Source organism: Eucyclogobius newberryi, unplaced genomic scaffold, assembly GCF_026437365.1.
Source record: "Eucyclogobius newberryi isolate DKJ021-1_F unplaced genomic scaffold, fEucNew1.0.hap1 SCAF_1, whole genome shotgun sequence".
Taxonomy (NCBI): domain Eukaryota; kingdom Metazoa; phylum Chordata; class Actinopteri; order Gobiiformes; family Gobiidae; genus Eucyclogobius; species Eucyclogobius newberryi.
Genome location: NW_027315723.1, coordinates 7,280,123 through 7,307,905, shown reverse-complemented (window position 1 = coordinate 7,307,905; position 27,783 = coordinate 7,280,123). Strand labels below are relative to the sequence as shown.

Below are 27,783 nucleotides of genomic sequence, written 5' to 3'. Positions count from 1 at the left end.
AAAATAAAATTTGATATTTTGTTGTTTGTGGAGGAAATTATGGTACTTCAAAAATTGAGGCTTTTGGAATTTGCTAATTGCATCCATTAAAACTGCGATTTCAATTCAGTTTCAAATTTTGTACTTTTACTAGTAAAAGTACAACATTTAGTTGATGGGGCTGGGTTATAATTTTAATACATTTACTTCTGGGCTTTATAATGAATTAATTTGACATTAATAAAGTGAAGATATTTGCTAGAAATCTCATTCTCTCTCTCAATACAAAATGTGGTTGTGCATTTGATCCTAATCTGCCATGTGGAAATAAAGGTTTTTAATTCTTTTTGAGTGCCTTTCAGCTTTGTATTAGAGACTGGTCTCTGTACTGAAAAGTGCACTTCTTAATATCCACTCATGATAAATTCCTGCTCACAAGGACAAACCTTCAGCAGCAGCCACAAGTCAAATACTTACAATAATACAAGTTACCAGGAGATGGCGCCAACATATCAGTCAGAACATGCAGCAGTTCTCACCTTCAGCACAGAGACAAACCCGTTATGTTCATCGGTTTATTATCAAAATCCATTTACATTTTTTACATGTTCACACAATGTTCTATTACTCAAGGACTGGTCTATGGGTCCCTCAAATCATATTAATGTAATTTAAAAAATCATTTACTTTTGTAAAGTTTGGCAGTGACTGAATGATGGTGTTATACCGTTAAAAAGAGAACTGTGAGATAAACACATCCCGGGGTTCCCAGTACTGGTTTGGTCTTGGTTTGACCAGGATCAGATCTGGTTTATTTCCCGAAATAGTCCCAGTCATGTCCCGGTCTTGCTGCTTCCTGGTGGCTCTACAGATTCTCCTGCAGGTGGAAGGTGTGGAGGCAAATTTGGTCCTGCTCGAGTCCCAGTCTAGTCCTGTTCCTGGTGTGTTCTCAGGTGCCTCTTCAGATGGTTGGTGCAGGTGTAGGCCTTGGGGCAGTGGGGGCAGGGGAAAGGTCGCACGTTGAAGTGCAGCCGTAGGTGGCGCTTTTGCTCAGAATTCCGACTGAATTTCTTCCCACATTCTGGACAAGAAAATGGCTTCTCACCTGAAACAGAGATTTAGTCGGATTATGGTCAACATAGATCATAATTGTAAAACAATCACGATTCTGGCTCAGAGCGGTCAGATCTACTGACCCACAGGCTGGCTATGCCATTCCAGCTGGCTCAGGTGAATACTACTGTTGTGTCCTTGGGAAAGCGAGTGTTTGTGTACACTGGTGTGAATGGTTCTTTGTAAAGCCCTTTGAGAGCCATGAAGGTGGAAAATGCACAATAAATATTCCATTTGGGTATGTATTTGTGCATACATGGTAAACCCTTTGCATATAGCTCTTTTATGAGAATCAACAAAATGTCTCTTTTTGCCTCATTGGAAAAAAAAAATGTAAATTGTTAAAAAAAATTAAATGAAAAGTCGATACTATACAGTAGATTTAAGAGAAATACATTAATTATATTAAACGTATAAATTATAGGACTAAATTGGCTACATCAGACTTTTGTATATGCTCATCTAATTACAGCAGGTACAATCTTTTCGTGTCTCTTTCAAAAATATACGTGGATGGTAGATCAAGTGTGTGCGTCAAGTGTTAAATCTGTGTGACCTTTGACCTTACCAGTGTGCGTGCGACGGTGCGCTCTCAGTTGAGTCGAGACCACGAACCTCTTCCCACATTCTCGACAAATGTACGGCTTCTCCCCTGAAAGAGGTTTACACGGATCATTAACCAGTGTCACATGAACCGCACCCACTTGTTTGCTCGAGTCAGAGAAATGGGACGTTTGATTGGTGAACAGGGAGGTGGTTGTTGTGTTACTTTTAATGGCGTTGGCAGCCAACTGAAAAGGTGCATTCACCGCCATCCACTGTAGTTGTACGTCTACAAAGCATGTGTTATACACTATACCGTGTAGGAGAGGAGAGAGAAAGAAAGGGAAACAAAGACATTCTGGTAAGGGGGAGTTAAGCCCCCTAAAAGTATCGAAAGGCTAAAAGTCATTATTAAGTTTATTATATAAACGCATAATTAGTTTATTATATAAACGCATAATTATGACTGAATCCCATTTAAAGCAGCACTTTCAAGACGTAAATTTGGGGGCAGTAGTGCCCCCGACTAATCTATGGTATACAGTAGAATAAAGTAGCAACAGTGCGACTGGCAGCGGAGCTGTGGAGTCCCATGCAACTTGCACAAAGGGATAATATGTCTTAATACCATTTTGTTCATAGCCAGTAGGGGCCTGTCAGCCTTAGGCTACGTTAACGCTGCATGGTATGATGTCAAATTCAGATTTTTTGTTTAGATCAGATTTTTTTTAATGTGGTCGTTCACGTTACAAAAAAAATGTGACTACCGTTTGTGTCTGGTGTGAATGGAATGTAGCTTGATGTGTCCCGCATTCACACAAAAGAACACAACGTCACACTTAGAGCTCCACTTTCTCTGTTGTTTTCTGGCGCTTTGACTATGAATTGTGACATTTATCCCAGAAATGTAATCTATTGATGACGGTCGGATGAACGGGACCTGAGCGTCAGGTGAAGTCGCATTCTAAAAGTGTGGATACAGATCGGATTCATTTCCACATACGAAAGTGGCCTGGGTCAGATATGAAAATATCTGAATTGTGCTGCTCACACTCTCCAGACAAATACAGGCCTGACAAAAGGCCTGTATTTGTGAACAAAGCCTTAGTTGCCAACCTTTGGAACGGACTACATTACAATATATTAGCGTACATTACTCACCTGTGTGTGTCCGAGTGTGCGCCTGCAGATCTCCTCCAGAGGAAAATCCTTTGCCACAAACGCTACAGGTGTAAGGTTTGTCCCCCAGGTGGCGCCGCAGATGGACCTTGAGCCCAGCATTGAAGGCAAAGCTCCTCCCACAGAGCGTGCACGTGTACGGGCGCTCTCCCGTGTGAGTCCTGACATGAGACCGGAGCGAGACGCGGCTCACGAAGCCCCGCCCACACGTATGGCACAGGAAACGCTTCTCGCCGTGAAGTTTAGCGTGAGCCGTCAGAGCCAACTCCGAGCCGTAACTTCTGCCACACACGTCACAGACAAAGGGGCGGGGAACGTGAGAGCGCTGGTGTATGCGCAGGAGGGTGGAGCCTAGGACAGGCACAACACAGTGAGACATTTCAACTGCAGGACATGTGCGTGTGGACATTTAGAGGCATGTGGACACCTGCGAAGCTTTGGTCACAGTGGAGGCAGTCGTAGCGCGGCTCTTGTCCCTTTAGCGCGTGCTCGTCCAGGTGAGTCAGGAGCAGGGCCTGGTTTTTGAAGCGTTCACCGCAGAGAGAGCAGCAGAACGTGGGACGGTCCTGGACACATAAGACAGAGACCGACTGACACAGACTACAGACCAATGCACACCAAGTCGCCCGTAGAAAGGCCTCTGTCTGCAGAGTGTGTCGCTTTGATCTGGAGAGAATCATCAACCCTCAAAAGGACACAGTTCTGTCTCGCAATAGAAGTTTCTGAATGTGTAATCGCACATGCAATTTCAAGCACAACTAATTCAAGTCGAGTCTTAACGGACGTTGTTGACCTGGCACTGGAGAAAAGTACGGTAAAAGGATTGTTCTGTGATAATACAGCAGGCGGTGCTAGCATAGCAGTTGAACTACACTGTTCTTCTCCAGGACTTGGGGTCTGTATTTGGTACAATATAAGTCCTAAAGTCTGCATTTGCTTTTGTTGCTGTTGAAAAGTAAAGAATAGAGCAGTTATTCCCTAATTAAGTCAATTGTTTGTTTTCATCAAGGAGGTTTTCTTGGATGCCATGTCATGTCGTGCAATGCTAATGCTAAACCTAACTTTAAAAGTATTGATAAAAATACAATTAAAGACAAGTTGCAAAATAAGCCAAATTATGGCGCCATTTTAAATTGAGTAAATATTTATTTTAGGTTAGCTTTAGCATTGAGACTCACAAAACAAAGACATTTCTCAGGTGAATTGTTTACACCGTCAGTTAGACTTTAACACGTCTGTGATTATCCACCTTGACTCGTTGTCTGTTGCGTAACCTTTTTATTTTATTTTTCCTTTTTTTAATTGATTATTTTAGCACCCATAAGGATAGAGCTAAGGCAGAAGGGGATTTGCGCACAGGCGATCTAACCAGAAGCCCATACTAGTCGCAACAGTGCCATTTTATAGGAGAACTAAGCAACTTTTTTTACCTAATTAAATGTCTTTGTAAGGCCCAGTAATGATTAAACATGCATTTTTAGGGTGTTTTAAATGCCCGTCGTCTCCTCTTGCCGTCTATGGCAGCGCAAAGGGAGCTGCAGGGAGAGCTCTATTGCCAAGGGGACTTATTTCTGCTTTAATGTGTAAATCACCTGTGCAGCCTCCTTCACCGCCTCCTGTCCCGCTGTCCTGGTTCCAAGTCCGTTATTTGGTTCAGTCCCGGTCTCATTTCCAGTCTGTGTCTGGACTCTGGACTGGCCCAGGACCGGCAGCTGGGCTCGGTGGGTCCTCAGGTGTGTCAGCAGCTCGGCTTTGGTCTCAAACGAGGCGGGGCATTGAAAACAACGCAGCGTTGGACGAGAAGCTATAGAACAGGTGCGGTTGCTCTCCAGGTGTTTCAGGACCTGCACAGGAAACCATCTGGGTTAGTCCTGATTTTATACTTAGTTTAAGAATATGAATGTGCCTTACCCTAACACCAATATGTGATGTCCCCTGGTTTAGTCCCCCGGTTTAGTCCCCTGGTTTAGTCCCCCGGTTTAGTCCCCCGGTTTAGTCCCCCGGTTTAGTCCCCCGGTTTAGTCCCCCGGTTTAGTCCCCCGGTTTAGTCCCCCGGTTTAGTCCCCCGGTTTAGTCCCCCGGTTTAGTCCCCCGGTTTAGTCCCCCGGTTAAAACAGGCCAGATTAACTCCTGCTCAGATTTACCCTGCGGATAAACTGCTCTAGGCTTAACTATACCAAAGGGTGGTAAAGTAGCCTTGGCCAGACTAAACCCCTCAGGGCCAGAATACACTGCTCTGTTTGTCTTGTTTATATTTACACAGGGAGAGCCCTTGAGAGCCCTTGAGAGGTCTCTGCACCATCTTTAGAGCCGTTTATACCATTTTTAGAGCTGTTTTTACCTGGTTAAAAACGGGTTTAGGGTTGTTTTTTTTACCTGGTTGCGGTAGAAGAAGCACTTCCCACACTGGGGACATTTTTGGGCCAGACGCCGAGGATTCTGGGAAAGGGAGTCCAGAGAAGCCTCGGAGGATACTGCGTCTGATTGGTTTGTTACAGTGGAGGAGGAGGGCTCTGATTGGTCCAATGTAGGGGCTGAGTTTGGTTGTGCTTGGTCAGTCCCCAGATCACTCATCATCTCCACCTCACCACCAGAAGGCTTCCGATTGGACAATGTGGTCACAGAATTCCGTTTTCTTTTCCTGGGTGCTGCCCTCTTGGGCTTTGTGGATTTGGACTTTTGGGACTTCAGATTGGTTGGAATAGCAACAAGTGTGTTCTGATTGGTTGGTTTGGGCAGTGGGGGGTTCGGATTGGACACAGGAATGCTCTGATTGGTCGGAATAAGAAAATATGGCGTCTGTTTGAGTAAAATGGGAATAGACACATTCTGGTTCAGCAGCGTGACCACTGCCGCAGTCTGAGCGTCTTTTACAGGCACAGTTTTGGGCACTAACGGCTTCGGATTGGGCAGTTTGGGCACATCTTGATTCTGCTTGGTAGGTTTTGGCTGGTCTTGTTTCTGATTGGTTGTTTTGGACTCCTCATTCTTCTTCCGTAAACTCAGGAGTTGTTGCCAGGCAGATTTCAGAACGACCTCAGACTTTGACTCTGAAACTGCACAAAATAAATCAATTCAAACCTGTTAAAATCAAAGATACTGTTAGCAGCAGACACCAGCTTTTAGTCACTTTAAAGAAGCAAATGACCCGAAAACATTACAAAATGTTTAAAGTATGTGAACGTTTTTGAAGATAAAGCATTGATTCATAATTTAGCTTGTTAGATTATTTGGCCCAAAACACCAGTGGGCCAAAGGCTCTTAATGCCAAAGGCAAAGACATCATTACGTAAGTCTCTTCTTTGCAGATCCAGTCAAACTTTACAAGGAAACCAGGGCCTTCGGGAACATTTACCTTTTATAATATGGCAATAGTTGTGTCATTGTTGTAAATCATTGTTTCTCCAAAGTCTGAGCTGCTCTTAGAAAGCCAAAACTGGGCTCTGCAGTTTAATTAAACACAGTTGGACTCCAATGAAGGAGTAGAACCTTCTCAAGAGGATCAGAATAAATTACAGCATGTGAGGTAAATATGAGTGTCACAGCAAAGAGTCTGAGTACTTATGACCATGTGATATTCCAGTTTTGCGTTTTTAATAAATTTTTACATTTCTGTTTTTTTCAATCAAGATGGGGTGCCGACGTTACATTAATGAGAAATAAAATTAACTTGTAAAAGGGCTCTGAACACTTTCCATACCCACTCTATAAGATAAGATAAGCCTTTATTTGTCCCACAATGGGGAAATTCAAATGTTGCAACACAAAGTACGTACAGAAGTAAACAACAAAGAAAGAAAGAAAAAAAACACTCAATAGAAAAGCTCTTATAAAAACTCTTATAAAAAAACTCTTATGCTCTTAAAAAAACTAAAAAAGAATAATAACTATCTATAAAATGTATACCAAATAAAATGTAAATGTTTGTTTTATTCTGTCACCAATGCGCAGGTTATTGATTAATGTGAGGACATACTTTTCAGTCTGTTATAGTTAAATGGACAAGTGAAACCTCTGATTGAGATCACCTTCTAAATCTGTTGAGGTCTCGCTCACCTGGACTGGTAGGGTTGTGTAGTGTGCTGTGATTGGTCAGAAGCTCCTTCAGCTGCTGAATTTTCACTTCCTGTAGACACTCTTTTAGCCAAGCATCTTCAAGCATCATGGAGACCTGAATAAACATAATTTAAATTGTCTTCATACAGACATCATTGTTTTTATTATCATACTTATTATGTACTGTATATTAGAGTATAAGTAGATGTACCTTTGTGAAGTCAGGGACAGGAAGTAGCTGCTGGAGGCGGGACAGGAAGTGGCATAAGAGTGACTCCAAAGCAGCATCAAACTCACTACCGAAGACTCCCTGTGGCCACAAAAATATAAATCATAACAACAAAGAACAACACCATGAAACTACAGCTGCAATCTACGTCTGCAAAGAACAACACCATGAAACTGGAGCGGAGCCACTCAAATATGAGCTAGAACATGAGAAATTTAACATTTTTGCAAGTTCAGCTAAACATGTTTTAGTTCGGTGTGTGACCTCCTTGGTCCAAAGTGTCTGCAGAGGGTTAGAAGTTAGAACAGAACTGAAAGTGGTAAAAAGTTGTAGACATCTAAGAGTCTAAGAACTGATATTCATCCTACTCTAAGTAAGCCAGTAAATTGATTCTTTGATCAGGTCTGATCACTGCCGATCGACAGTGGAGTTTCTGGTTTAACCCCATTGGTCTTCATTGCCCTCATTGGACACTTCAACATTCATCAATCCAGACGAGGCGCAGCTAAACTCGCCTACTATGCTCTTATCTTTATTCAGGGCCCTCTTGCTGTACTGCTGGCTCAAGGGTTTCGGCGGTCTCTCGATAATCTTGGTTCTTAGTTGTCCATAATGGATTTGTGCACAGATGCTATAATTTGTGGAGTGAGCTACAGAGCTTTTTAAGGAGGTTCCATCACAGAAACATTTTTAACACACTCCCTGGGTATCCAAGAATGTGCCAGTGTATTAATAACTGTTCATAATTTCATCACTCACACGGTTTATTGTGACAGGCTGTATGTTTACAGCTGCTGTACTTGTGTAACATCTGACTGAAGACAAAATGTAATAAATAGTTGTTGTTATAAATGAAAAAGAGATCCAAATCTGCCAGCTTACTCTGAGTGTCTCTGGGTCCAGTCCTTTGGAGACTGCGTCCTTCAGAGATGACATGGACCTTTCCCACTCAGAGTCCTATAGCGACAGAGACGGTGAGAGTAGAGGAGGGTCAGAGGATAAAGTTCAGAGGAGAAGGATGCAGTGGATGGTGTGGAGAGGTCACACTCACTGTCACAGTACAGACTTTATTCCGGTCCAAATGAGATGGGTCTGGATCAGAGAGAAAAATCTGGAAAACAAGAACAATAACTGCTGCAGTGTGGGTTTAGACATAGTAAGGTCCTGAGTCAAGAGGTCAAACCCATTATTTTATTTTTAAGTGACAGTTTAGGTCAGGGTTTAATCCCCTGTAAAGTCCAGAGACCTGTGATAGGAAGACAGATTTGTGAGTTGTCGAGGTAACTTCAGGTTTAACTCTGGCTTGGCGATACTACGAATCTGGATCGCTTTCTATCGGGCCAGATGTCTATGGAAACCATAGCCATACCATAACCTGCTCCAGATCAGGTTAAGTTGCCGAATAAGACAACGAATCTTTGACCAATCACAGACAAGAATCCAGTGAGCACGTGGGCCGTGAGAGGAGCACAGAGAAATCATACTATCATAGCAATGCACAGAGATTTATAAAGGGGAGGAATGATAGGCTTTTTAAATAGACTACTCTTATCTTTCCCAGGTTATACCTACATTCACATTATCTTTACCGGTAATCATACTGTATTACATTAAATACACTATGTTTACACTTATTATTGTAATGTTTATACTTATTATACACTTGTTATTCATTCAGTTCATGGTACTGTACAATGTTATATTGATGAATAATATTCAAATAAACTTTCTCTGTGGAGTTTAGTAACTCTTCACAGGAACACTTTCCCTTTGGCTATCCCTTATTTCCTTATGATTATGATTGAAAGTTCCTCATGTTTGAAGTTTGGCGTATGCTATTCTTTCCTTCATTGTGTTCTAATTGGTCACTGGCACTTCACTGTGAACACGCTCGGGTTTATCTACAAAGTCCTTGGTTACCAGAGCGAGTTGTGAACTTCCTTTGTAGAACAACTTGTCCAGAGACATGTCTGGGTTTGTCTATCTGGGTAAGAGAAACTTATCAGCAATAAGATGCCTAACAGGCCTTTTACTGGTTTGATTCCCAGTACAGTCCTGGTTTAGTTCTGGTTCAGGCCTCGTGTTACCTTGGTCCTAAGAGCCAGCAGAAGGACGGTCTTCTCTTTGACTGATAGCAGCTCGGGGACCGACTCTGTTGCTGCGGCAACAAACTCCTCCAACATCCCATAATGTTCATGGGCCTGTTGCTGAGCAACACGCCACATCGCACCTAGCAAAAGGCGTAGGGGTGGGGCCTGCAGCCGCAGGTGAGACAGGGGTGGAGCTAAGAGAGCATGTGACAGGTTAGACATGACATATTTAATTAAAATACAGGTTACCTAACAACCATACAGTAAACAAAACGTCTATATTGCACAGTTGTTATTTAGATTAATACAAATGACAAATTGATGAATACATGTTTAAACTTGCAGAAAAATACCTTCCTTGTGTGTAAACTGATTTTAAATAGAATTTTCTGTGTTGATGACATGGGTTTTATCCCTCAGCATAACTTTATGTATATTTGTAGAAAATAATAATAATAAATAATAAACACATTATGTTGTGTTGTGAGCGCTTGTCAGTGCTATTGGTGACTGGAGCCTCTCCCAGTGACTTTGGGCCCCTGTTCAGGGTCCAGGGTTTTATTGACACATTCAATGAATTACTTGTGCCCTCCCAAATAATGAATAATTGTGCATTTAATCATTTAATTTTGTCTCACAAAATCCTCCATAATAATCAAGGCAATAAAATAATAATGCATTTTTTTGTAATGGAACTACTTCCTTGAGTAATCGTTTTAACCCTACTCTGAATCTCTGATAAAGTAACATTGCGGCCTGATTTCAGTTCTGATGGAAAAAGCCTGCAGCCATCACTGCCAGAGCAGAGTTTTGTGGTGCATGCTGGGATAGTGTGACTTCACGTGCAGGAGCTATATAGGCTGAAATGTGAGGTGAGTTGATGGCCATGCAAGAACTGGGATGTTTTCAGCTTCCAGGGAATGTTTACAGATCCTTGCAACATGGGGCAGTGCATTATCATCATACTGCAAAATGAGGTGATGGTTCTGCATGAATGGCACAACTATTGAGCATTTTTTAGATCTGCGTATATGACGGCGTGTTCCAGTTTCTGTGGTCACACCAACCATACTGACCCCCAGACCTACCAATAAAGTAAAATCGAACCTTTCCAAGTGGCCTTTTATTGTGGCCAGTCTAAGGCCCACGTGTGCAATATTTATGCTGCTTCATCAGCATCTTCATATGACACACCTGTGTCATATGGCGTATAAATATAAATATTGCAATATTAGATCGTGCAATGTGCGTATCGCAAAGTTGTTAATTTTTAATCATTTTTTGTATTAATCATGCATTTGTTGCATGTTTGCGCTTATCCTTAGTTTTGATCAATCAGATGCAACCTTAACAGCGGAAGCAGCCATCACATGCGCTAGAGGAAACACAACACTTGTGGAAGCGCAAGGCAAAGAGTTGAAAAGACGGACAATTTGGGACAAACATTGGTCCTCGAAAGCCTTGCACGCCTGAAATATGGGACTGCTACTAGCGCTACGAGTTAAGAAGAGAGGACGTTTGACAAAGGAAAAAGTAAAAGACACTGTCTCGAAGTGATTGGCATTAGATCAGACCCCCGCTGCCTCACCAAAGTCAGAATTCCAATATGGTGGCGACCGAAACGGAAGTTACTGGACCCAACATGGCGACGACCGAGACCGGTCCCACTGAGGCAATCATTTTCTCTCCAAATCCGCTCTCTCGTCCCTAACCCTAACCCTAACCCTGACCCAGTGTCTGAAGCGTATCGAGGGCCGCTATATAATTATTATGTTTTTGGGCCGCCATATTGGAGCCAATTCTGACTTCCGTGAGGCAGCGGGGGTCTGATCTAATGCCAACCGTGTCGAAGAGGAGAAGGGCTACTGTAGCCTGCTGTTAACTTGGACCGAATGCCACAGAAAAAATAAAACTGTTTAATTTGATGAAGAACAAGGCCAAAGATGGATGTGGTTACGGTGCACTCACTGCAACATCAATGCAAGATTGGCCAGAATGATTACAGGGACAAAGTTTTACACATAGTGACGTGCTTTTCCTTCTACTGTGTTTGTGCTGATAAAAGTGCAGATGGCAATGCTTTGAAATCAGCTCTGTCAAATCAAACATTGTGAAAGCTCAATGTCATTACAGCACATCTGCACATCCCCAGTCCTTCTAGTGATGTGAAGTGTAAAGAGCACAGAAACAGGGCCAGTGATGAACACAGATAAATCCCACCAAATGAACACAGCTCATATTATATCACTTAAAGCTTATACTATGCACAGTCCACAGTCAAATAATGAATGGTAATTTCCCAATACTCAGACCTACATCTGAACTCTCGTTGACCCTGGAAGATGGTCTGATCAGAGACCATGTGACACTGTGATGAACTAGTGTAATTTTTATTACCCTCTTTCAGATGGCACGAGTTAAACACCAACAAAAAAAGAGGCTCCGTTGATCAAACTCCAAGGAGATAGACAATTTGGAATATTTGGGACTGCCATTCAAACATTCCCTAAACTGGACCTCATCTCTTAAAACACTGAGCAGTTGCCTTGCATTTACAAAGTCAAAGTTCTCTATTATGAGGTGATTGCTGACATTTTGTGTCGCAGTGAAACTCCGATGCGCTATAATGTTGATTAAACTGGGGTTTCTAACTAAAGCAACCATTTAAGTGTGACCAAACATTTAGGAGAGAAACCGGCCCCTTTTTATCAAGGCACACCCCAGATGCGCTGCTCCAGAAGACTGGTTGTTCTTCCCTTACTCCCTTCTCTTTGAGGACTTTATTTGTCCTTTTTCACCTTATCTAGTCTCAGACGCATGCATCATACAAAGCCATGGCCAGGCTTTGTTTAACTTTTCCCCGGGCCGTTTCAACCATGTTTAGTGTTAAGAGTTTACTTCTTAATGATCAATTGACCAACGTCTGTTTTGTCTCTTTTAATCACCCTTCAACGCTTTGTTGACTAGTTAGCAAGATCTTTGTTAGAAGACTATATATGGTAATATCTGCTTGCCAATTTCCGATCTCGTCAGCTCTTAGCAGGACTAAGCAGGACTAAGCAGGACAGGGCCTGGTTCATACTTGGATTGGAGACTGCTGTACCACCAGGCGCCACAGCAGGGCGCTAGAGGGCATGTTGTGACCTTAGGCAAGACACACACATTGCCTACTAAAGCACATTAAGTGTCTTGAAGGTGGAAAAGCACAATATAAATACACAAACAATTCTATGTTTAGTACTGTGTATTAGACTCCTCTCTAGTTGAGATAACTTTGCTAAACCACGCATCCTCTTGAGAGGACAGAAGTGGAACCTGCAGCCTGCATCCCCAGCCTCCCCATCAGCGTGGACTCTCCTGCTGTGTGTTATATCCATGCTCCAGACACTCCAAAACTACAACACGATCTGGTTTCTGCTGGCACTTTACTGGGACGGACAGTCCAGATGACAACTGAATCTTTTTCTACAATCACCAGTATCGATTAGCCTTTCTTCTACTTCCATCGTATAGTTGAAAACCCCGGTTTACAAAATGTAACTTCTGTTGAAATGTAACATATTTGATATGGGTTATAGGAATATGTTTAGTTTGAATTACACGTCTAATTCTGATTCTGACACGTGAATGGACTGTATAGGCTACTATATATTTATTATATCCTCAATCTCAAATACAAACTCAGGTCATAGTTGAACAGAGCAGGCATATTTAAAACACTCCATGTTATAAACAACTGGCACAGCAAACCCGAGCCCTCCGTGTTCACGCGATGAGTTTGGAGTTGCATTTACAGTTACACTAAAAGTGCTACTTTTCTTCTGACCAGGACTCTGGTCACACTGAGCAAATGGCGCTTAAATGTCCGAAATTAGCTCCAAATTTAGAGACCCGGAATAAAACCTGAAATATAAACTCGTTCCGTTCCGTACTCACCCATTCCACAACTGTGGACCCAGACACGTGATCGTTTCCAAAAGAGTTTAAAGTTTGGACGAAATCACCAGATTGCGCTGGCAGCTAGTGGCTAATGCTAAAGCAGGAAGTAACGGAGTGAAAACATCCGCCTGCGCATGCGCATCCAAGTTTTATGATTTGTAGGCCCGAGCGCCACAAGCTGGCGAGAGGCCTATTAATCTCGTAAGGCCGTGCGAAGCACGGCTGCGAAAGTGCGCACGAAATCGAGCGCGAAGCGCTCGCCCACTTCCAAACACTCACTAACGCACTCCTTCACTCACGCACGCCCCGTGCATACTAATTAGTAGTAGGAAAATGGAACATTACCGTTGTAAACGGGCGAAGCCCGTGCAAAAGTGCGCACTAAACGAGCACTTTACATTGGCGGTCGTCATCCCCTTATAAAGCACTCATTTGCGCTAAGTAGCTCACGAATACGTTCCCCATCTCTTGCATGTTCTGTGCATATAAGCATGTAATGCAAAAATTGAACATTATTACTGTTTAGAGGGCCAAAAACACAAAGTGGGCGGAGCCCACTCAAAATTATCGAAAGTACCCGTCAGTGACCAGGGACCCACACCATGAGGTAGGAAAGCGCGAGCGCTTTCCGAAAATGTATAGTTTATGATATTTGGAAAATGGGAAACATTGTTTTCGCATCGGAATATTATTCTTTCTTCTTTCTTTCTTCTCGGGACCAACCCCCCTATTTTTCACCCAGTGAACATTGACGAAAAGTCAAAAAAATTTGCACACCTCTAAAAATTTCCCTTTTCTAAAATAAAAAAATGGCGCATCAGCGCCCCCAAATGTACCAAAAATGCTTTGGTTCAAAAATGGCTAAGCATGACTTGGGAGTTTTTCCAAATGTCGTACTTTTACGAACTCCTCCCAGGGCGTTGGCTCTAAAAAGCTGAAATTTGGTGAAAATGCTACTGAGGAGTGGGACATCAAAAGTTATTCAAATTACATTGATACCTCTCACGGTCTCTTTAGCTAGAATTTCAGAAATCTCCCAAATTTAACATTTCTGCCGTTTGCGCAGATAAAGTCCGAATTGCGTCAAATTAGAATCAGTTGTTAAACTCTTTGCGCTAAACGTACTTGAAGTGAAATAAATTAATTTGGCACCACAGCGCCCCCTACAGATTTTATATGGAGGTTAAATGTTTAGTTTTGCGAAATTTTATGAAATTTGACACACAACTCAATTTTGGCATCCCCATCAAAAAAGTCAATGAGACCCATGTCATAATTGTTATGGTTTTGCCGTAGCGATGACCAAAACCTCCCATGTTATTCCAATGGGGAAATCGCCAGAACATGTTTACACTTTAGACTTTCACAAACTCCTCCCAGGGTGTCAGCCCTATTAACCTGAAATTTGGTGAGACTCATCTTCAGGGGTGAACCGTCAAAAGTTATTCACATTTTTATTCAAAGAGTCCAAAGCCGCACATTTTGCCGAGAATTCAAAATAAAATAGCTGTGGGAGCCAAGTTTAGTTATATATTTATGTTAATTTGGAAAACTTGATATTTCGTTATAGATGTGTAAATTTACGTTTTACTAATAAATATTTTTGGTTGTTTGGATTATTCGATTACATTTGTTATATTCGTAACTTTTATTAGTGGTAATTTGCCTGCCCTGGTGCGGTTGGGTTCCCGTCGCTTTAAGAGGGACAGCGCTCAGGGGGCGTGGCCAGGTACACACGCAAACCAAGGACACAGAGATGGAGGAGCCATATGGTTTTCTTACCGTAGCATTTTGTTTTTGAGAATAGCCAGCTTTGGATTTCTCCTGTAATTTTCGTTCAACTTGTGGAATAAATGCTCAGAACGATTACACCGGAGTACGTGGGGTTATTGCTCATCTACAAGTGCACGAGTAACACCATTGGCAATTCAGGACCTTAGCACCCACATTTGTAAGAAAACCTGCTCATTGTGGACCTTGGACGTTTGTGGACACATTTGGAAGAACAAAGGAAATAATTCAAGTTGTGATGAACGTGAGTAAAGTGGAACTCGTTAATACAAAAAGCGCGTTGTCATTGTGCTAAGTGGGCTACTGCTCAAGCTAACTCAAGGAATAAAATACTTTTCTGTTGCTACTCTGCTAACAATACAATGGAGTTGAACAGAGAAGAAGACACAGACTCTGTGGTGGGTGTCAGGACTGTAAAGGTTACACCTAAAGCACAGGAGGAAAGGCTGCATCGTGCTATTAGCCTCAGGAGAGCTAAGTTAGCTAAGCTAACAGGCACAATGAACCAGGTGCGCCAATTAATGGAAAGTGAAGAGGATTCTTGCTTGGAGAAAACCAAACAGTTGATGGAAGATTTTAATAGACTGTTTGGAGAGTTTTGTGACCTGAACATCAATGTTAAAGGACAACTTCAACAAATATCGGAGGACGATATGAACAGAGATCAAGAGTCCTGGTTCGAACCCAAGGCCAATTCTTTCAAGATCTTTGCAGAAACAGCTCACGGTTGGATTAAAAAGGCTGTTTTGCAGAAATCAGAGGTTTTGGAATACAGAGAGGAGGTGCAACCATCGGACAGCATCTCAAATGCATCAGGCTCTAATTGTTCAAATGCATCAGGACGCTCATCTCGTGCATCAGCAGCTTCATCCGCTCGCCTAAAGGTGGAGCTAGAACGAGCTGCACTGCGGATTAAAGCATCTTCTTTGAAACAGAAACAAATATTGGAGGAAAAGGAGTCTAAACTTAAAAGAGAAAACCAGGAGCTTGAAAGAGAAAAACAGGAGTTTGAAATCCAAACGGCTCTTGCAGAAAATGAGGCAAAGATCAAAATCCTAAGCGATTACGAAGACCGTGACTCCAAAGTATCTATTCGTAATGGAATGAACGCTTACGCTGAGTCTAACAGAGTTCACAACTTACCAGCTCCCATGCAGTCACAGAGTCAACCGCCAGCACAACAAAGGCAGGCGCAGCACGCTGGCACACAAAGTGTACAAAGAACAAGTTTTGCTGACACTATGACATCACAGTCAGCAAATGGATTACAAGATGTTGTTGAAATGCTAATAAAGCAGCAACGGTTAGCTACCCTACCGCCTCAGAACATTCCTGTGTTTAGAGGGGACCCTTTGGATTATCGGCTGTTCATCAGAGCATTTGAACATGGTGTGGAGGATAAGACTGAAAGTAACAAGGACAGACTGTACTACATGGAGCAGTATACAAGTGGACAACCAAGGGAGTTGATTAGGAGTTGTTTACACATGGAACCCACACGCGGGTATAACGAAGCAAAAAGACTCTTGGAAGAGCACTTTGGAAATGCCTACAGGATTTCAGTGGCATACATCAACAAAGCTCTGGACTGGCCCACCATCAAGTCCGACGATGGAGAAGCTCTCCAAGCTTCTGGCCTCTATCTCACAGGATGTCGCAACGCAATGAATGACGTGGAGTTTATGGAGGAGTTGGATAACACAGCCAATATACGTGCTATCATCGCCAAGCTTCCATACAAACTGAGAGAAAGGTGGAGAACACATGCGTGTGTAATAGAAGAGTGGGACCAACGCAGAGCCAGATTCAAAGACATTGTGAAATTCGTCAACAAGCAAGCCAAAGAAGTTTTGCACCCACTGTTTGGAGACATTAAAGATGGCGCAGCAAGGGGTCATGGTAAAGGTCAAGTGGACGAGAGGTTGCAAAGGAGTAGCAGCAGGAAAGGCTTCACTACGGCAGCAACTATCACCAACTATTACCAAGACACTAATCCAAGAGCAACGGTTTGCGCATTTTCTAAACCCTGTCTCTTCTGCCATGATGCTGAGCATGCTATGGAACAGTGCAGAAAGCTAAAGAAATGCCTTCATAAAGAAAAGATTGACTTTTTACGAACTAAAGGTCTGTGCTTTGGTTGCCTGAAACAGGGACACATGAGTAACTCATGCAAGGAGAAAGCAAGTTGCCAGGTTTGCTCACAGTTGCATCCTACTGTGCTACACATAAAGACAAGAACCAAAGATGCAGATTCTGAAGTAGAATCAAGTGGAAATGAAGACAGACCATCAGAGTCAATCGTGAGTGGATTCGTGGGAATGGATTCATCAGCGTTTGGTGCAGAGGACATGGAGCACATGTTGGCAATAGTTCCAGTCAAAATCAAATCGAAAAGAGGACAAAAGGTGACACAAACTCACGCTTTCCTCGACCCTGGAAGTACTGCCAGCTTTTGTACTGAAGAGTTAATGCAGGAGCTTAACCTCACTGGAAGAAACACAAACATTTTGCTGAAAACTATGGGAACAGAAAGGGTCGTCAATAGCCGTATTGTGTCTGGCTTGGAAGTGAGCAGTTTGGACGACAATGACTTTTTTGAACTGCCAGATATGTACAGCCACAGTGACATTCCGGCATCTGTCAACAACATTCCTTCACAAGAGTATGTGAACAAGTGGTCGTACCTTCAGCAAGTTTCTCTCCCCAAGATTGATGCAAAGATTGGTCTTCTTATTGGAACCAATGCACCTAAAGCTATAGAACCTTGGCAGGTTATTGCAAGTGAAAAGGGTGGTCCATATGCTGTAAAGACAAGGCTCGGCTGGACTATCAGTGAACCTATCAGAGGACAAGCTCCCCAAAGTTCAACAAGTGGGCTGATACAGGTTTCAGCCAATCGCATATCAGTCAGCAGACTCGACGAGCTCTGGAGTCAGCAGTTCAAGAGTGACTTTCCGGAGTGTGGAAAGGATGAAAAGCAGGAAATGTCAAGAGAAGACTTGCAGTTTCTAGACATAGCTAATCAATCGGTTAAAATAGTGGATGGACATTACAGTATCGCCCTGCCATTACGGAACCAACACGTTCAAATGCCTCGCAACCGCAAAGTAGCAGAGCAGCGCGCTTTAAACTTAAAGCAGAAGCTTGTGAAGAATCCTTCATTCCATGCAGAATACTCAGCTTTCATGAGTAACCTAATCGAAAAAGGATATGCTGTGAAAGTGCCCGACAAAGACCTTAGTCGCGATGATGGTAAAGTTTGGTACCTGCCGCACCACGGGGTTTATCATCCCAAGAAGCACAAACTGAGGGTGGTGTTCGACTGCGGAGCGTCATACCAGGGCACCACATTAAATGATCAGCTGTTACAGGGACCTAATCTTACAAGTACTCTTGTCGGTGTCATTACCAGATTCAGGCACGAGGAAGTGGCACTCATGGGAGACGTGGAGGCGATGTTCCACCAGGTAAAGGTGCCCGATGAAGATTCAGACCTTCTGCGGTTCCTTTGGTGGAAATCTGGCGATGTCACTCAGGAAATGGTTGAGTACAAGATGGCGGTTCACCTATTCGGAGCCACTTCGTCACCAAGTTGCGCCAGTTTTGCCCTGCGCAAATGTGCCCAAGACAACAGAGATCACTTCAGCAGCCAAACAGTTGACACAGTGCTCCACAACTTCTATGTGGACGATTGTTTAAAGTCAGTGTCTTCAGAAGAGGAAGCTGTGCAGTTGTATCACAGTTTGAGAGCAGTATGTCAAACGGTTGGATTTAGACTAACAAAATGGATAAGCAACAACAGAGCAGTCCTGTCCGCCATTCCAGAGGAGGAGAAGGCCACAGAGGTTAAAGACCTGGACTTGGACTGGGACGTACTTCCAATGGAAAGAGCCCTGGGAGTCCAGTGGTGTATTCAGTCTGACAGCTTCAAGTTCAGAATCATATTCTCAGACAAAGCTCCAACTAGGCGGAACATTTTATCCCTCGTAAGTTCTGTTTACGATCCACTGGGGATCCTAGCACCAGTTACCCTACAAGCCAAGAAGATCCTGCAAGAGCTTTGCAGGCGGAAGATTGGTTGGGATGTGGTTATACCGGATGATCTTGCTCGGGAGTGGTCTGCGTGGAAGAACCAGCTTCACCGACTGGAGAACATAAGCGTTGCAAGATGCTTTAAATCTGTGGGCTTTGGCGAGTCAGTGTTCAACCAACTGCATAATTTTGCCGATGCTAGTGAAGAGGGATACGGAACAGTTAGCTACTTGTTACAAAAGAATGCCAACAACCAGGTCCATTGCTCATTTGTGTTGGGGAAAGCAAGAGTGGCCCCATTGAAACCCATGACAATCCCACGCATGGAACTGGCTGCGGCCACCATGGCAGCTCGCATGGACAAAGTCTTGAAATCTGAACTTCATCTTCCACTCCAGACATCTGTGTTGTGGTCAGACAGTACCACGGTGCTTAAGTACATTCGTAACACAGCAAGTAGATTCCGCACGTTCGTTGCTAACCGCGTGGATGTTATCTTGCAGTGCTCCCATCCAGAACAGTGGAGGTACATCAACACCTCACAGAACCCTGCCGATTATGCATCCAGGGGACTCAAGGCAGAGAACTTTACTCAAAGCCATGTTTGGTTACAGGGGCCGGATTTCCTCCATAAGCCCATAGAAGAATGGCCTGAGAACATGCAACACCTTGGAAATCTAGCCACAGAAGATCCAGAGGTAAAAAATATCATTGTCTGTGCCAATGCAGTTGAAGAACATAGAGATGCAGTACAGGATTTCCTTCAGTACTTCTCTGTGTGGTTTCGCCTCAAGAAAGCAGTGGCATGGATGCTAAGATTTAAGAGCATTCTGCTGAAACTGTGTCGCAAAAGGAAAGAGCTGAACGCTACAAAAACTCAAGACGAGGTTGAAAAGGAAATGGATGTTTTCAAGAAAAACCCGTTTCAGAACAAAGTGCACAAGCTAACAATGAATGACCTCACAGCAGCTGAGGCAGCAATTATCTGCCACTGCCAATCAAAGATTATTCCGCAGAGATCACCGCACTTAAACATGGTCAAAGTGTAAAAGGAAGCAGTAGCATTTTCAAACTAAATCCAGTGTTCGAACAAGGCATCTTGAGGGTCGGAGGAAGACTCAGCAGAGCAGCTTTACCTGAAGAGTCAAAACGACCAGCAATTCTGAACAAAGATCTTCATGTTGCAAAGCTTATCATCAGAGAGATACATGAGAACCTGACTCACGGCGGTCGCAATCACGTACTCTCCAAGTTGAGAACCAAATATTGGATTCCTGGCGCCAACTCTGCAATAAGACAGATTCTTTCAAAGTGCATAGTCTGCAAACGCTCACATGGAGTCGCAGGACAACAGCAAATGGCTGACCTTCCTCGAGACAGAGTAATGCCGAATGACCCTCCCTTTACTAACACAGGAGTTGATTATTTCGGTCCTTTCGAGGTGAAGCGTGGCCGAAGTATGGTGAAAAGATATGGTGTTATATTCACATGCCTGACTGTCCGTGCAGTGCACTTGGAGATGGCGTCGTCGTTGGATACAGATTCGTTTATTCAAGCTCTTCGTCGCTTCATAGCTAGAAGAGGCCAGGTGAAGATTCTTCGTTCGGACAATGGAACTAATTTCATCGGTGCTGAACGGGAACTCAAAAGAGCCATGGAGGAATGGAATGTCACCAAGATTGAAGATTCGCTTCAACAACGTGGCATTCAGTGGATGTTTAATCCTCCTACAGGGTCCCACCACGGAGGTGTTTGGGAGAGACTAATTAAGTCCATAAAGAAAGTACTTAATGCCACCCTGAAACTGCAGACACTAGACGAAGAGAGTCTACACACACTTCTATGTGAAGCAGAAGCCATTGTCAACAGCCGTCCGATAATCAGGGCGTCCAGTGACCCACATGATTTCGAGGTGCTTACACCAAACCACCTTTTGCTCCTCAAGACCAAACCTTCCCTACCACCTGGTTTGTTCGATAAACAGGATCTTTACGCCAGGAAAAGATGGAAGCAAATTCAGTATATGTCCGAAATATTCTGGAAGCGCTGGACAAGAGAATATTTGCCCCTTCAACAGGAGCGTCAAAAGTGGGCTCGTCCGTCCCGCAACCTTGCCATAGGTGATATTGTGCTCCTTGTTGATGACTCTTCCCCTCGCAACTCCTGGGTCACAGGAAAAGTTGTTCAGACAACTCCGGACAAGTCTGGGATGGTACGTCAAGTCAAAATCAAAACCAGGACTAGTACATTGGACAGGCCAATAACAAAGCTTTGCCTCTTACAAGAAGCAGACTGAGACAGTCACTTTAAGACTTTAAGTTCTGACATGCAGAATATTTGAATACTTTGACTCCACATGTTTATGTTTGATAATTGTGTTATAGGGTCACAATTAGGGGCCGGTATGTGGGAGCCAAGTTTAGTTATATATTTATGTTAATTTGGAAAACTTGATATTTCGTTATAGATGTGTAAATTTACGTTTTACTAATGAATATTTTTGGTTGTTTGGATTATTCGATTACATTTGTTATATTCGTAACTTTTATTAGTGGTAATTTGCCTGCCCTGGTGCGGTTGGGTTCCCGTCGCTTTAAGAGGGACAGCGCTCAGGGGGCGTGGCCAGGTACACACGCAAACCAAGGACACAGAGATGGAGGAGCCATATGGTTTTCTTACCGTAGCATTTTGTTTTTGAGAATAGCCAGCTTTGGATTTCTCCTGTAATTTTCGTTCAACTTGTGGAATAAATGCTCAGAACGATTACACCGGAGTACGTGGGGTTATTGCTCATCTACAAGTGCACGAGTAACACCATTGGCAATTCAGGACCTTAGCACCCACAATAGCTTTTTGATGGTAAAACAAAGGGGAGAAGATGTGACAGCGTCACAGATTCAGCAGTAGGCGTAATAAAAGGACAATTGGGGCACGTCAGCGCCCCCTCCTCTTGTGGCGTGGCGGCGGTGTGGTGGCGGCGTGGCGAGGGCCGATCATTGCCGCTTACGGCTATATTTATTATTATTTGCGTTAACATTAAAGTGCATATGACACTATATAGTTAACTAAAAAGTTGTGAACATTATTGATTAATTTGACTAAAAATTTAAATAAAATGTCTTGTTTTTCCCCAGTTTGAGCATTTTTTCCTGGTTGGACATAAACAGTAAATGTGAATTCACGATGATTGTGCAGGAAAATTTTGCAATTTTACAATTATTCACCATCATCGGCAAGAAACACTTCTTAACGCGTGCCACTTTAACCACTCATTGCACTGTTCACTTCTGCACCACCCCTGTCAATTTAACTGTAAAATTGTGTACATACTAAGCCTATTTTTATCTTATTAGAAAATGTAAATTATTTTTCTTTAATGCATGCCTTATTTGATATATTTTGCTTCATTATTGTTCATTGTTGCACCTAATCACCAAAGCAAATTTCTAGCCTGTGACTTTTGTTCACTGACAATGGCAATGAACCTTTTCTGATTCTGAAAAACAAAGGAAATGTTTTATTGTATTTTATGCTATAACTAATTACCTGCCTACAATGTAATACAGTAGATTGTTTTGAAAATACACTATATTGGCCACAAATGAATTGAATAATATAAATGTAATGTTACGTGGGCGCAGCACAGCTCATTTCATCACACTTTGCAGTCGGTGCAAGCGCAGTGTTGTGAATTTGAATCCTGAAAATCCCAATTTTACTGCACATCCTCCCCCTCATCCCCCATTTCACACTCTCCTCTCTTGTCTAATAAAGCCACCAAAATCTTAAGATTTAAAATTCTACAATTATTCAAAGAAAAAGAAGGTTGGGGTTTACCTTAAAAATAACTTTATTTCAGCTCAAATCAGAGCGTTGCAGTCCTGGTGTGGCCCAGAATATGAAGCTCAATATAAAAATATTGATATTAATGTTGTGCCAGGGGTTCCTGAACAGGCCTTTGGACAGATGACAAATGGCTATTTGGAGGAAGTTAAGAATCCCTGGGTGAAATCTGTGCTTACAACATGGAAGGAGCTGATTAAAACATACAAACTAAACAAAGATGTTAAAATCTTAAACTGGTTGGCTTATGACCAATATTTTGTACCAAATGATAATGACCTGAGATTCAAGGTCTGGATTACAAAAGTTAAAAAAGTGTTTTATCAAATTGTAAAATATAATCATATGAAAAGCTATATGTTTAAATAATCCTTTGTCTTGGAGAAACAGGACTTCTATAGGTATTTACAAATAAGGAGTTATTATAACCAAGAAATTAAACAAATTAATTATAACCCTTTGACGGAAATTTTTATCAAGTTTCATATATCAGAACTTTCAAGAAGATGAATTTCTAAATTATATCAATGCATTCCCATCTGGACAGCTACTCTAAATATATTAAAAACAAATGGGAAAGAGAAAGTAAACTTGTTTTGACAGATGAAGAGTGGGAAAAAGTGTGCACATCCCAGTGGAGGACCACAAAATCACATGTCTGGAGGGAAATATTAGATTTCATTGAAATTGAAATTGGCACTGTCATCCCATTCAATTTTAGATCTATGTATTAGGGTCTCAAAACTCCTGCTATGGACACAATAAACGGATACCTCTGGCTACTTTTGATATTTTTGGCGGCAGGAAAAAGGGAAGGAAATGGATGATATAAACCTCACCGACGATCAAGGACTGGTAAGTCATAGTAACAGACAACAGACAAATGGAAAAAAATTGAAAAAATTACATTCAGACTTTTATTGTGACATGATTGTGTATCTCAATTTCTCTGGCCATGTTCTTTTCTGTGTTTTATGTTTATTCTTTAAAAAGAAAAGAAAAATACATTGATAAGTTTCCATCAGAGACATTTTGATGGTTAACGGAAACACCTAGGTACACCTAGGTAGAGGTACGTTTTAGAACTTACCAGTTCCTGTCATTTTCAACTTTCATTTATTTATTTTTTTCTTCACAAGCTACCACCTGACTGTAAAACTATACAAGAAATATTAAACACAGGTACTATCACACCAAACGAAGACATTAAAATCCGTTAACATCTGTCAAGCATTCATTGGGTTGTGGTTATATTTACATTAATATTCAATATGTTACATTACATTATCTACAAGATGCAATGACAATAAAATCAAAAAAACAGTTGCGTCATTGGTTTATAGCTTTTATAGCTAACATTAATAAAGTAGTAAGTCTAGTTATATATTTAATCATAAAAACATTTTATAATTATAAAGCATTGTAATTTGTATCAAACCTCATAAAACATAAAACAGAAGTTCTCAAAGTTTTTACACCGCCTAAGATGATATTTGATTTTCCCACCATAAGTACCACCATATCTAAACCCAGACTTTATTGGACCTAACATCAGAATCTTTACATTTACATTTTCATGTAGTTTTACAAGTGAACTGAATATGACATGCTCTAAAATTAGTTAAATGTGGAATGGACGATTTTTTTCAGCAAATTTTTTATCATATTTCCTTGTGGCGTGGATAAATCATTTGTCCTGCCACGTATCAATCATAAAACGCACCTATCGCTCACCTGCAGCCGCGTGCGGTTCCTCCTCAAGTTTCCGCGTGCCTAAGCGCATGGATCTATCATAATATAGTTCCCTCAGTGTACGGGGCAAAATGAAGACGGAGAAAGACAGTTCGAGCTGACGCAGAAGTGGACAGAAATCTACGGGAGGCGAGAGATGCGATCCGTTGCGCTAATAAACAAACACACGTGTGTGTTATATCAGTCCACACGGGGGAGTGCGCATGCGCACTTCCGCCTGCGTTCTCAAATCGCAGAAAAATCGTCCATACCGCCTTTAAAACCATTAAATCCTATGGGTCTAAAATAATGGTGTCCAAACTATGGTCAATTCTTGCAGGCCCTCAGGTTTCCTGCTAAATTGGTCCAAATAACCAAAATTAAAAAAAAAAAAACTTTAATAATTGAAATATCATAAATAGTAATATTTATTCTTATTAAAGGTGTGATGGCTCATCAAAACTATATGAAAGGCAACATTTTGAACACTTAATTGTCACATATATGTTTCAAAATGCTGCCCTCTGTGAACAAAAGTATTTTATTTTATTTTTCTGCAACAGTGCTTTTGCAGTGGTACCGGTCTTGGCAATAATCTAGTTCTAATCCTGGCCTAATCCTGGTCTAATGGGATTGTGTCTAAGTGAGAGCAGCGACACTGACACTCAAAGCACAACAGGACAACTCCAAACTGCGTTGGCACCAGCTCCAAACCAGGACTTGGACTAAACGTGGGAATAACGCAGGGCTCTGTGAACCAAGGCCTGAACCAGGATCTACAGCTGATCAAAAGGACCAAATGGATTTTATTTTTGGACACTACAGTAGATAGAGCTCAAATCAAGACTGACCAGAAACACTTAATGACACCAAGACCACCTTTTATTCTACCGGTCTGGCTCTTAATTTAGAGCAAAGACATTTTGAATGTTCTTTTTCTCCATTCCTTTCTCCTTGGATCTGAAAATGCCTGTGTAGTTTAATTAATGACTAATTAATCTCTAGCCTTCAGTTTTAGTCTGTTGCTTTAGTTGCTTTAGCTGAGGTTGCTCAGAGCTATTTTTGTTCCTTGCTTTTCAAAAACACACAAGCCGTCAGCAAAGGGGGCTAATTTTGTCTGAATCTAAGTTTAAAATGGACCCTGACAAAGACGAGGTGTTTTCAGACCCTGAGGAGACTTCAGAGCAGGAACAGGGCTCAGATCCAGATCAGGACCAAGCCCCGGACTCAGACCCAGACTCTGCAGTGGAGGAGGAGGAGAAAGATGGCTGCATCTTTAACACCTGGATGCACCTCCGCAGAGGAGAGAATGAACCCCTCCAGGATGTGGCCGAGCCCACAGAAAGTCGATCCAATCTGGACCCGACTCCTCTGAGAATGGGCCGCCGAGCCTCCCTTCCCAGTCCAGTAAGATCCAGCTCTGAACCTAACTTAAATTAGTTTTGGATTTATTAAAATATCTGGATAGGGTATTGCCACCTTAAACACGTCGCCAATTGTCACCAAAAAATCTCTACAGTCCAGAAAGCATTTTTCCCACAGATCGCAATTTAAAAACAAACTGCTCGTGTTCGGACCAACCGCTTTCAAAAAGAGGACATTTTGTGGAAATGTTAAATGCATATTTTCAGATCCTTCAGTTTTATTAAAAACAGCTCTTTCATTTTATATCTTAGCTTGCTCTGCTCTATTAAAGCAACTCTCGCTCTGATTGGTCCAAGCGGTCACATGGTATGCAAGCCTGCGCTCTTTGTGGAAGGATAGCACAGATGAACTGTTGAGTAAGCACCATCAGAGGTGATGTCTTAACCCAGAGCAGAGAACTGCCTGCAGTCACAGGACACTGACAAGGCCCAAAGGAAAGATGAGGCAGACAGCAAACCTCCACCAGGGGCCCATGAGACAGGCCCCTGCAGCCACAGCAGACCACCGCTCCCGGTATAGAGGGGTCCTCAGAGGAAACCCTGGAGATCTTAAAAGGGATAAAACCAAGTAAAAAACTAATATGATTAAAAGCTATAGCTATTCTAACTAGAATATACTTTATAATAAACCCAAAAACATGGTATGGTTGGTATGGTTCTGAAAAGCAGTTCTGAAATATAAGAAGGCCAAAGACCAATAAGACATTTCAAAAACTGTAGGTTATAAAAATCTTAAAATCAATCCTCTGTGACTTGTTCCTGGCTCCATAGCGCCTCTCTGTGGTCATAAGGATGTGCTTTGTATGTTTCAGTCAATCCTCTCCTCCATGACTCTGTCTCGGCTCCACGTCTCGACAGCCGCTCCAGTCACAGCAAAGCTGCTCCTGCGGCGCTCTTCGTCACGTCGTTTGCTACCATCGCCACAGGAAGTCCCCCCCCCTCCAGCAGAGCGAGAGAGGAGGAGTTCGCTCGCACTCCTCCACGGCCCGCCGACCATCCCAGAGAGACCTGCCCCCCAGCCAGACTGGGAATCAAACCCTCAACCCAAACAAAGCCCTAACAAACCCAACATCCTGGAGAAAAAAGGCCACTTCAGGAGGAGGAACGTCATGTCCCTGGTACGGACCAAGATCTTAGTCAAATCTGGAAAAGGGTCCAGTCCAGGATCTTATCCAGATCTAACCAGGCTTTAAACATGTATTTTTGTGTTTTGTTCTAGAGTGATGCTGACAGTGTGTGTCTGATCTGTCACAATGAGCTCAAACATGGAACAGGAGGAACCCGGGAGCTGCAGTGTTCACACTCCTTCCACAAAGAGGTAACAATAATATTATTTAAAATAATATACCATGCTAACTTCTGCTACTACATCGGAAGTACTGGTACTTGGCAGTGCTCCTTGATGTAGTAATAGTATCTGAGGTATTTGTTGTATTTCAGTGCATAGAGGAGTACCTGTGGCGGAAGCAGCAGTGTCCCACGTGTCATGTCCAGGTCTCTCTGCCACAGAATCTGCTCTGGACCTCCACCCTCAAAGTCCCATAAATATCCTTTCCCACAATACACCAAAAGCTGGGGAACAAAAGCTTCCAGCATCAGGGACAGTTTCTTACAGTGAAAACAAAATGCAAAAACAACATCTACTGTCTACAGCTCCTGTGGTGCACTGGGGCCAATGTAAGGTGAATTACAACTCTCAGGGTTCAAAGGGAGACAGGTGCAGCAGCTTTTATTTTGTTAAGTAACAATTATTTTAGTCTGACCAATGGAATTGTTGTTTCTACTTTACAGTTTAGAAAATGCAACACATACTGAACCTTTATCAAAGAGTTTT

At 42.4% G+C, this 27,783-nt stretch overlaps 2 protein-coding genes across 2 annotated transcripts; one reads left to right on the top strand and one right to left on the bottom strand.

The window, feature by feature from the left end:
- Positions 1–749: 749 nt before the first annotated feature.
- Positions 750–13,243, bottom strand: LOC140367277 (uncharacterized). Its single transcript, XM_072453702.1, has 12 exons — positions 13,126–13,243; positions 9,187–9,383; positions 8,151–8,210; positions 7,982–8,056; positions 7,082–7,180; positions 6,871–6,985; positions 5,191–5,870; positions 4,407–4,658; positions 3,242–3,380; positions 2,797–3,165; positions 1,661–1,744; positions 750–1,084 (listed from the first exon to the last, which is right to left on the bottom strand). Exons 1-12 carry the CDS (start codon positions 13,127–13,129, stop codon positions 906–908), a joined length of 2,253 nt encoding a protein of 750 aa, XP_072309803.1. The 5' UTR covers positions 13,130–13,243; the 3' UTR covers positions 750–905.
- Positions 13,244–25,599: 12,356 nt separating this feature from the next.
- On the top strand, positions 25,600–27,569 carry LOC140364501 (uncharacterized). Its single transcript, XM_072450668.1, has 4 exons — positions 25,600–25,932; positions 26,762–27,067; positions 27,169–27,267; positions 27,390–27,569. Exons 1-4 carry the CDS (start codon positions 25,660–25,662, stop codon positions 27,492–27,494), a joined length of 783 nt encoding a protein of 260 aa, XP_072306769.1. The 5' UTR covers positions 25,600–25,659; the 3' UTR covers positions 27,495–27,569.
- The last annotated feature ends 214 nt before the right edge of the window (positions 27,570–27,783 follow it).

Excerpts from the sequence above, each read along its gene's own strand:
- LOC140364501 (XM_072450668.1), top strand. The coding sequence starts at position 25,660 with ATGGACCCTGACAAAGACGAGGTGTTTTCAGACCCTGAGGAGACTTCA. Across the intron at positions 25,933-26,761 it reads GAGCCTCCCTTCCCAGTCCA|TCAATCCTCTCCTCCATGAC; the intron begins GTAAGATCCAGC and ends TGTATGTTTCAG. Across the intron at positions 27,068-27,168 it reads GGAGGAACGTCATGTCCCTG|AGTGATGCTGACAGTGTGTG; the intron begins GTACGGACCAAG and ends GTTTTGTTCTAG.
- LOC140367277 (XM_072453702.1), bottom strand. Across the intron at positions 6,986-7,081 it reads CTGTCCCTGACTTCACAAAG|GTCTCCATGATGCTTGAAGA; the intron begins GTACATCTACTT and ends ATGTTTATTCAG. Across the intron at positions 3,381-4,406 it reads CGGTGAAGGAGGCTGCACAG|GACCGTCCCACGTTCTGCTG; the intron begins GTGATTTACACA and ends TTATGTGTCCAG.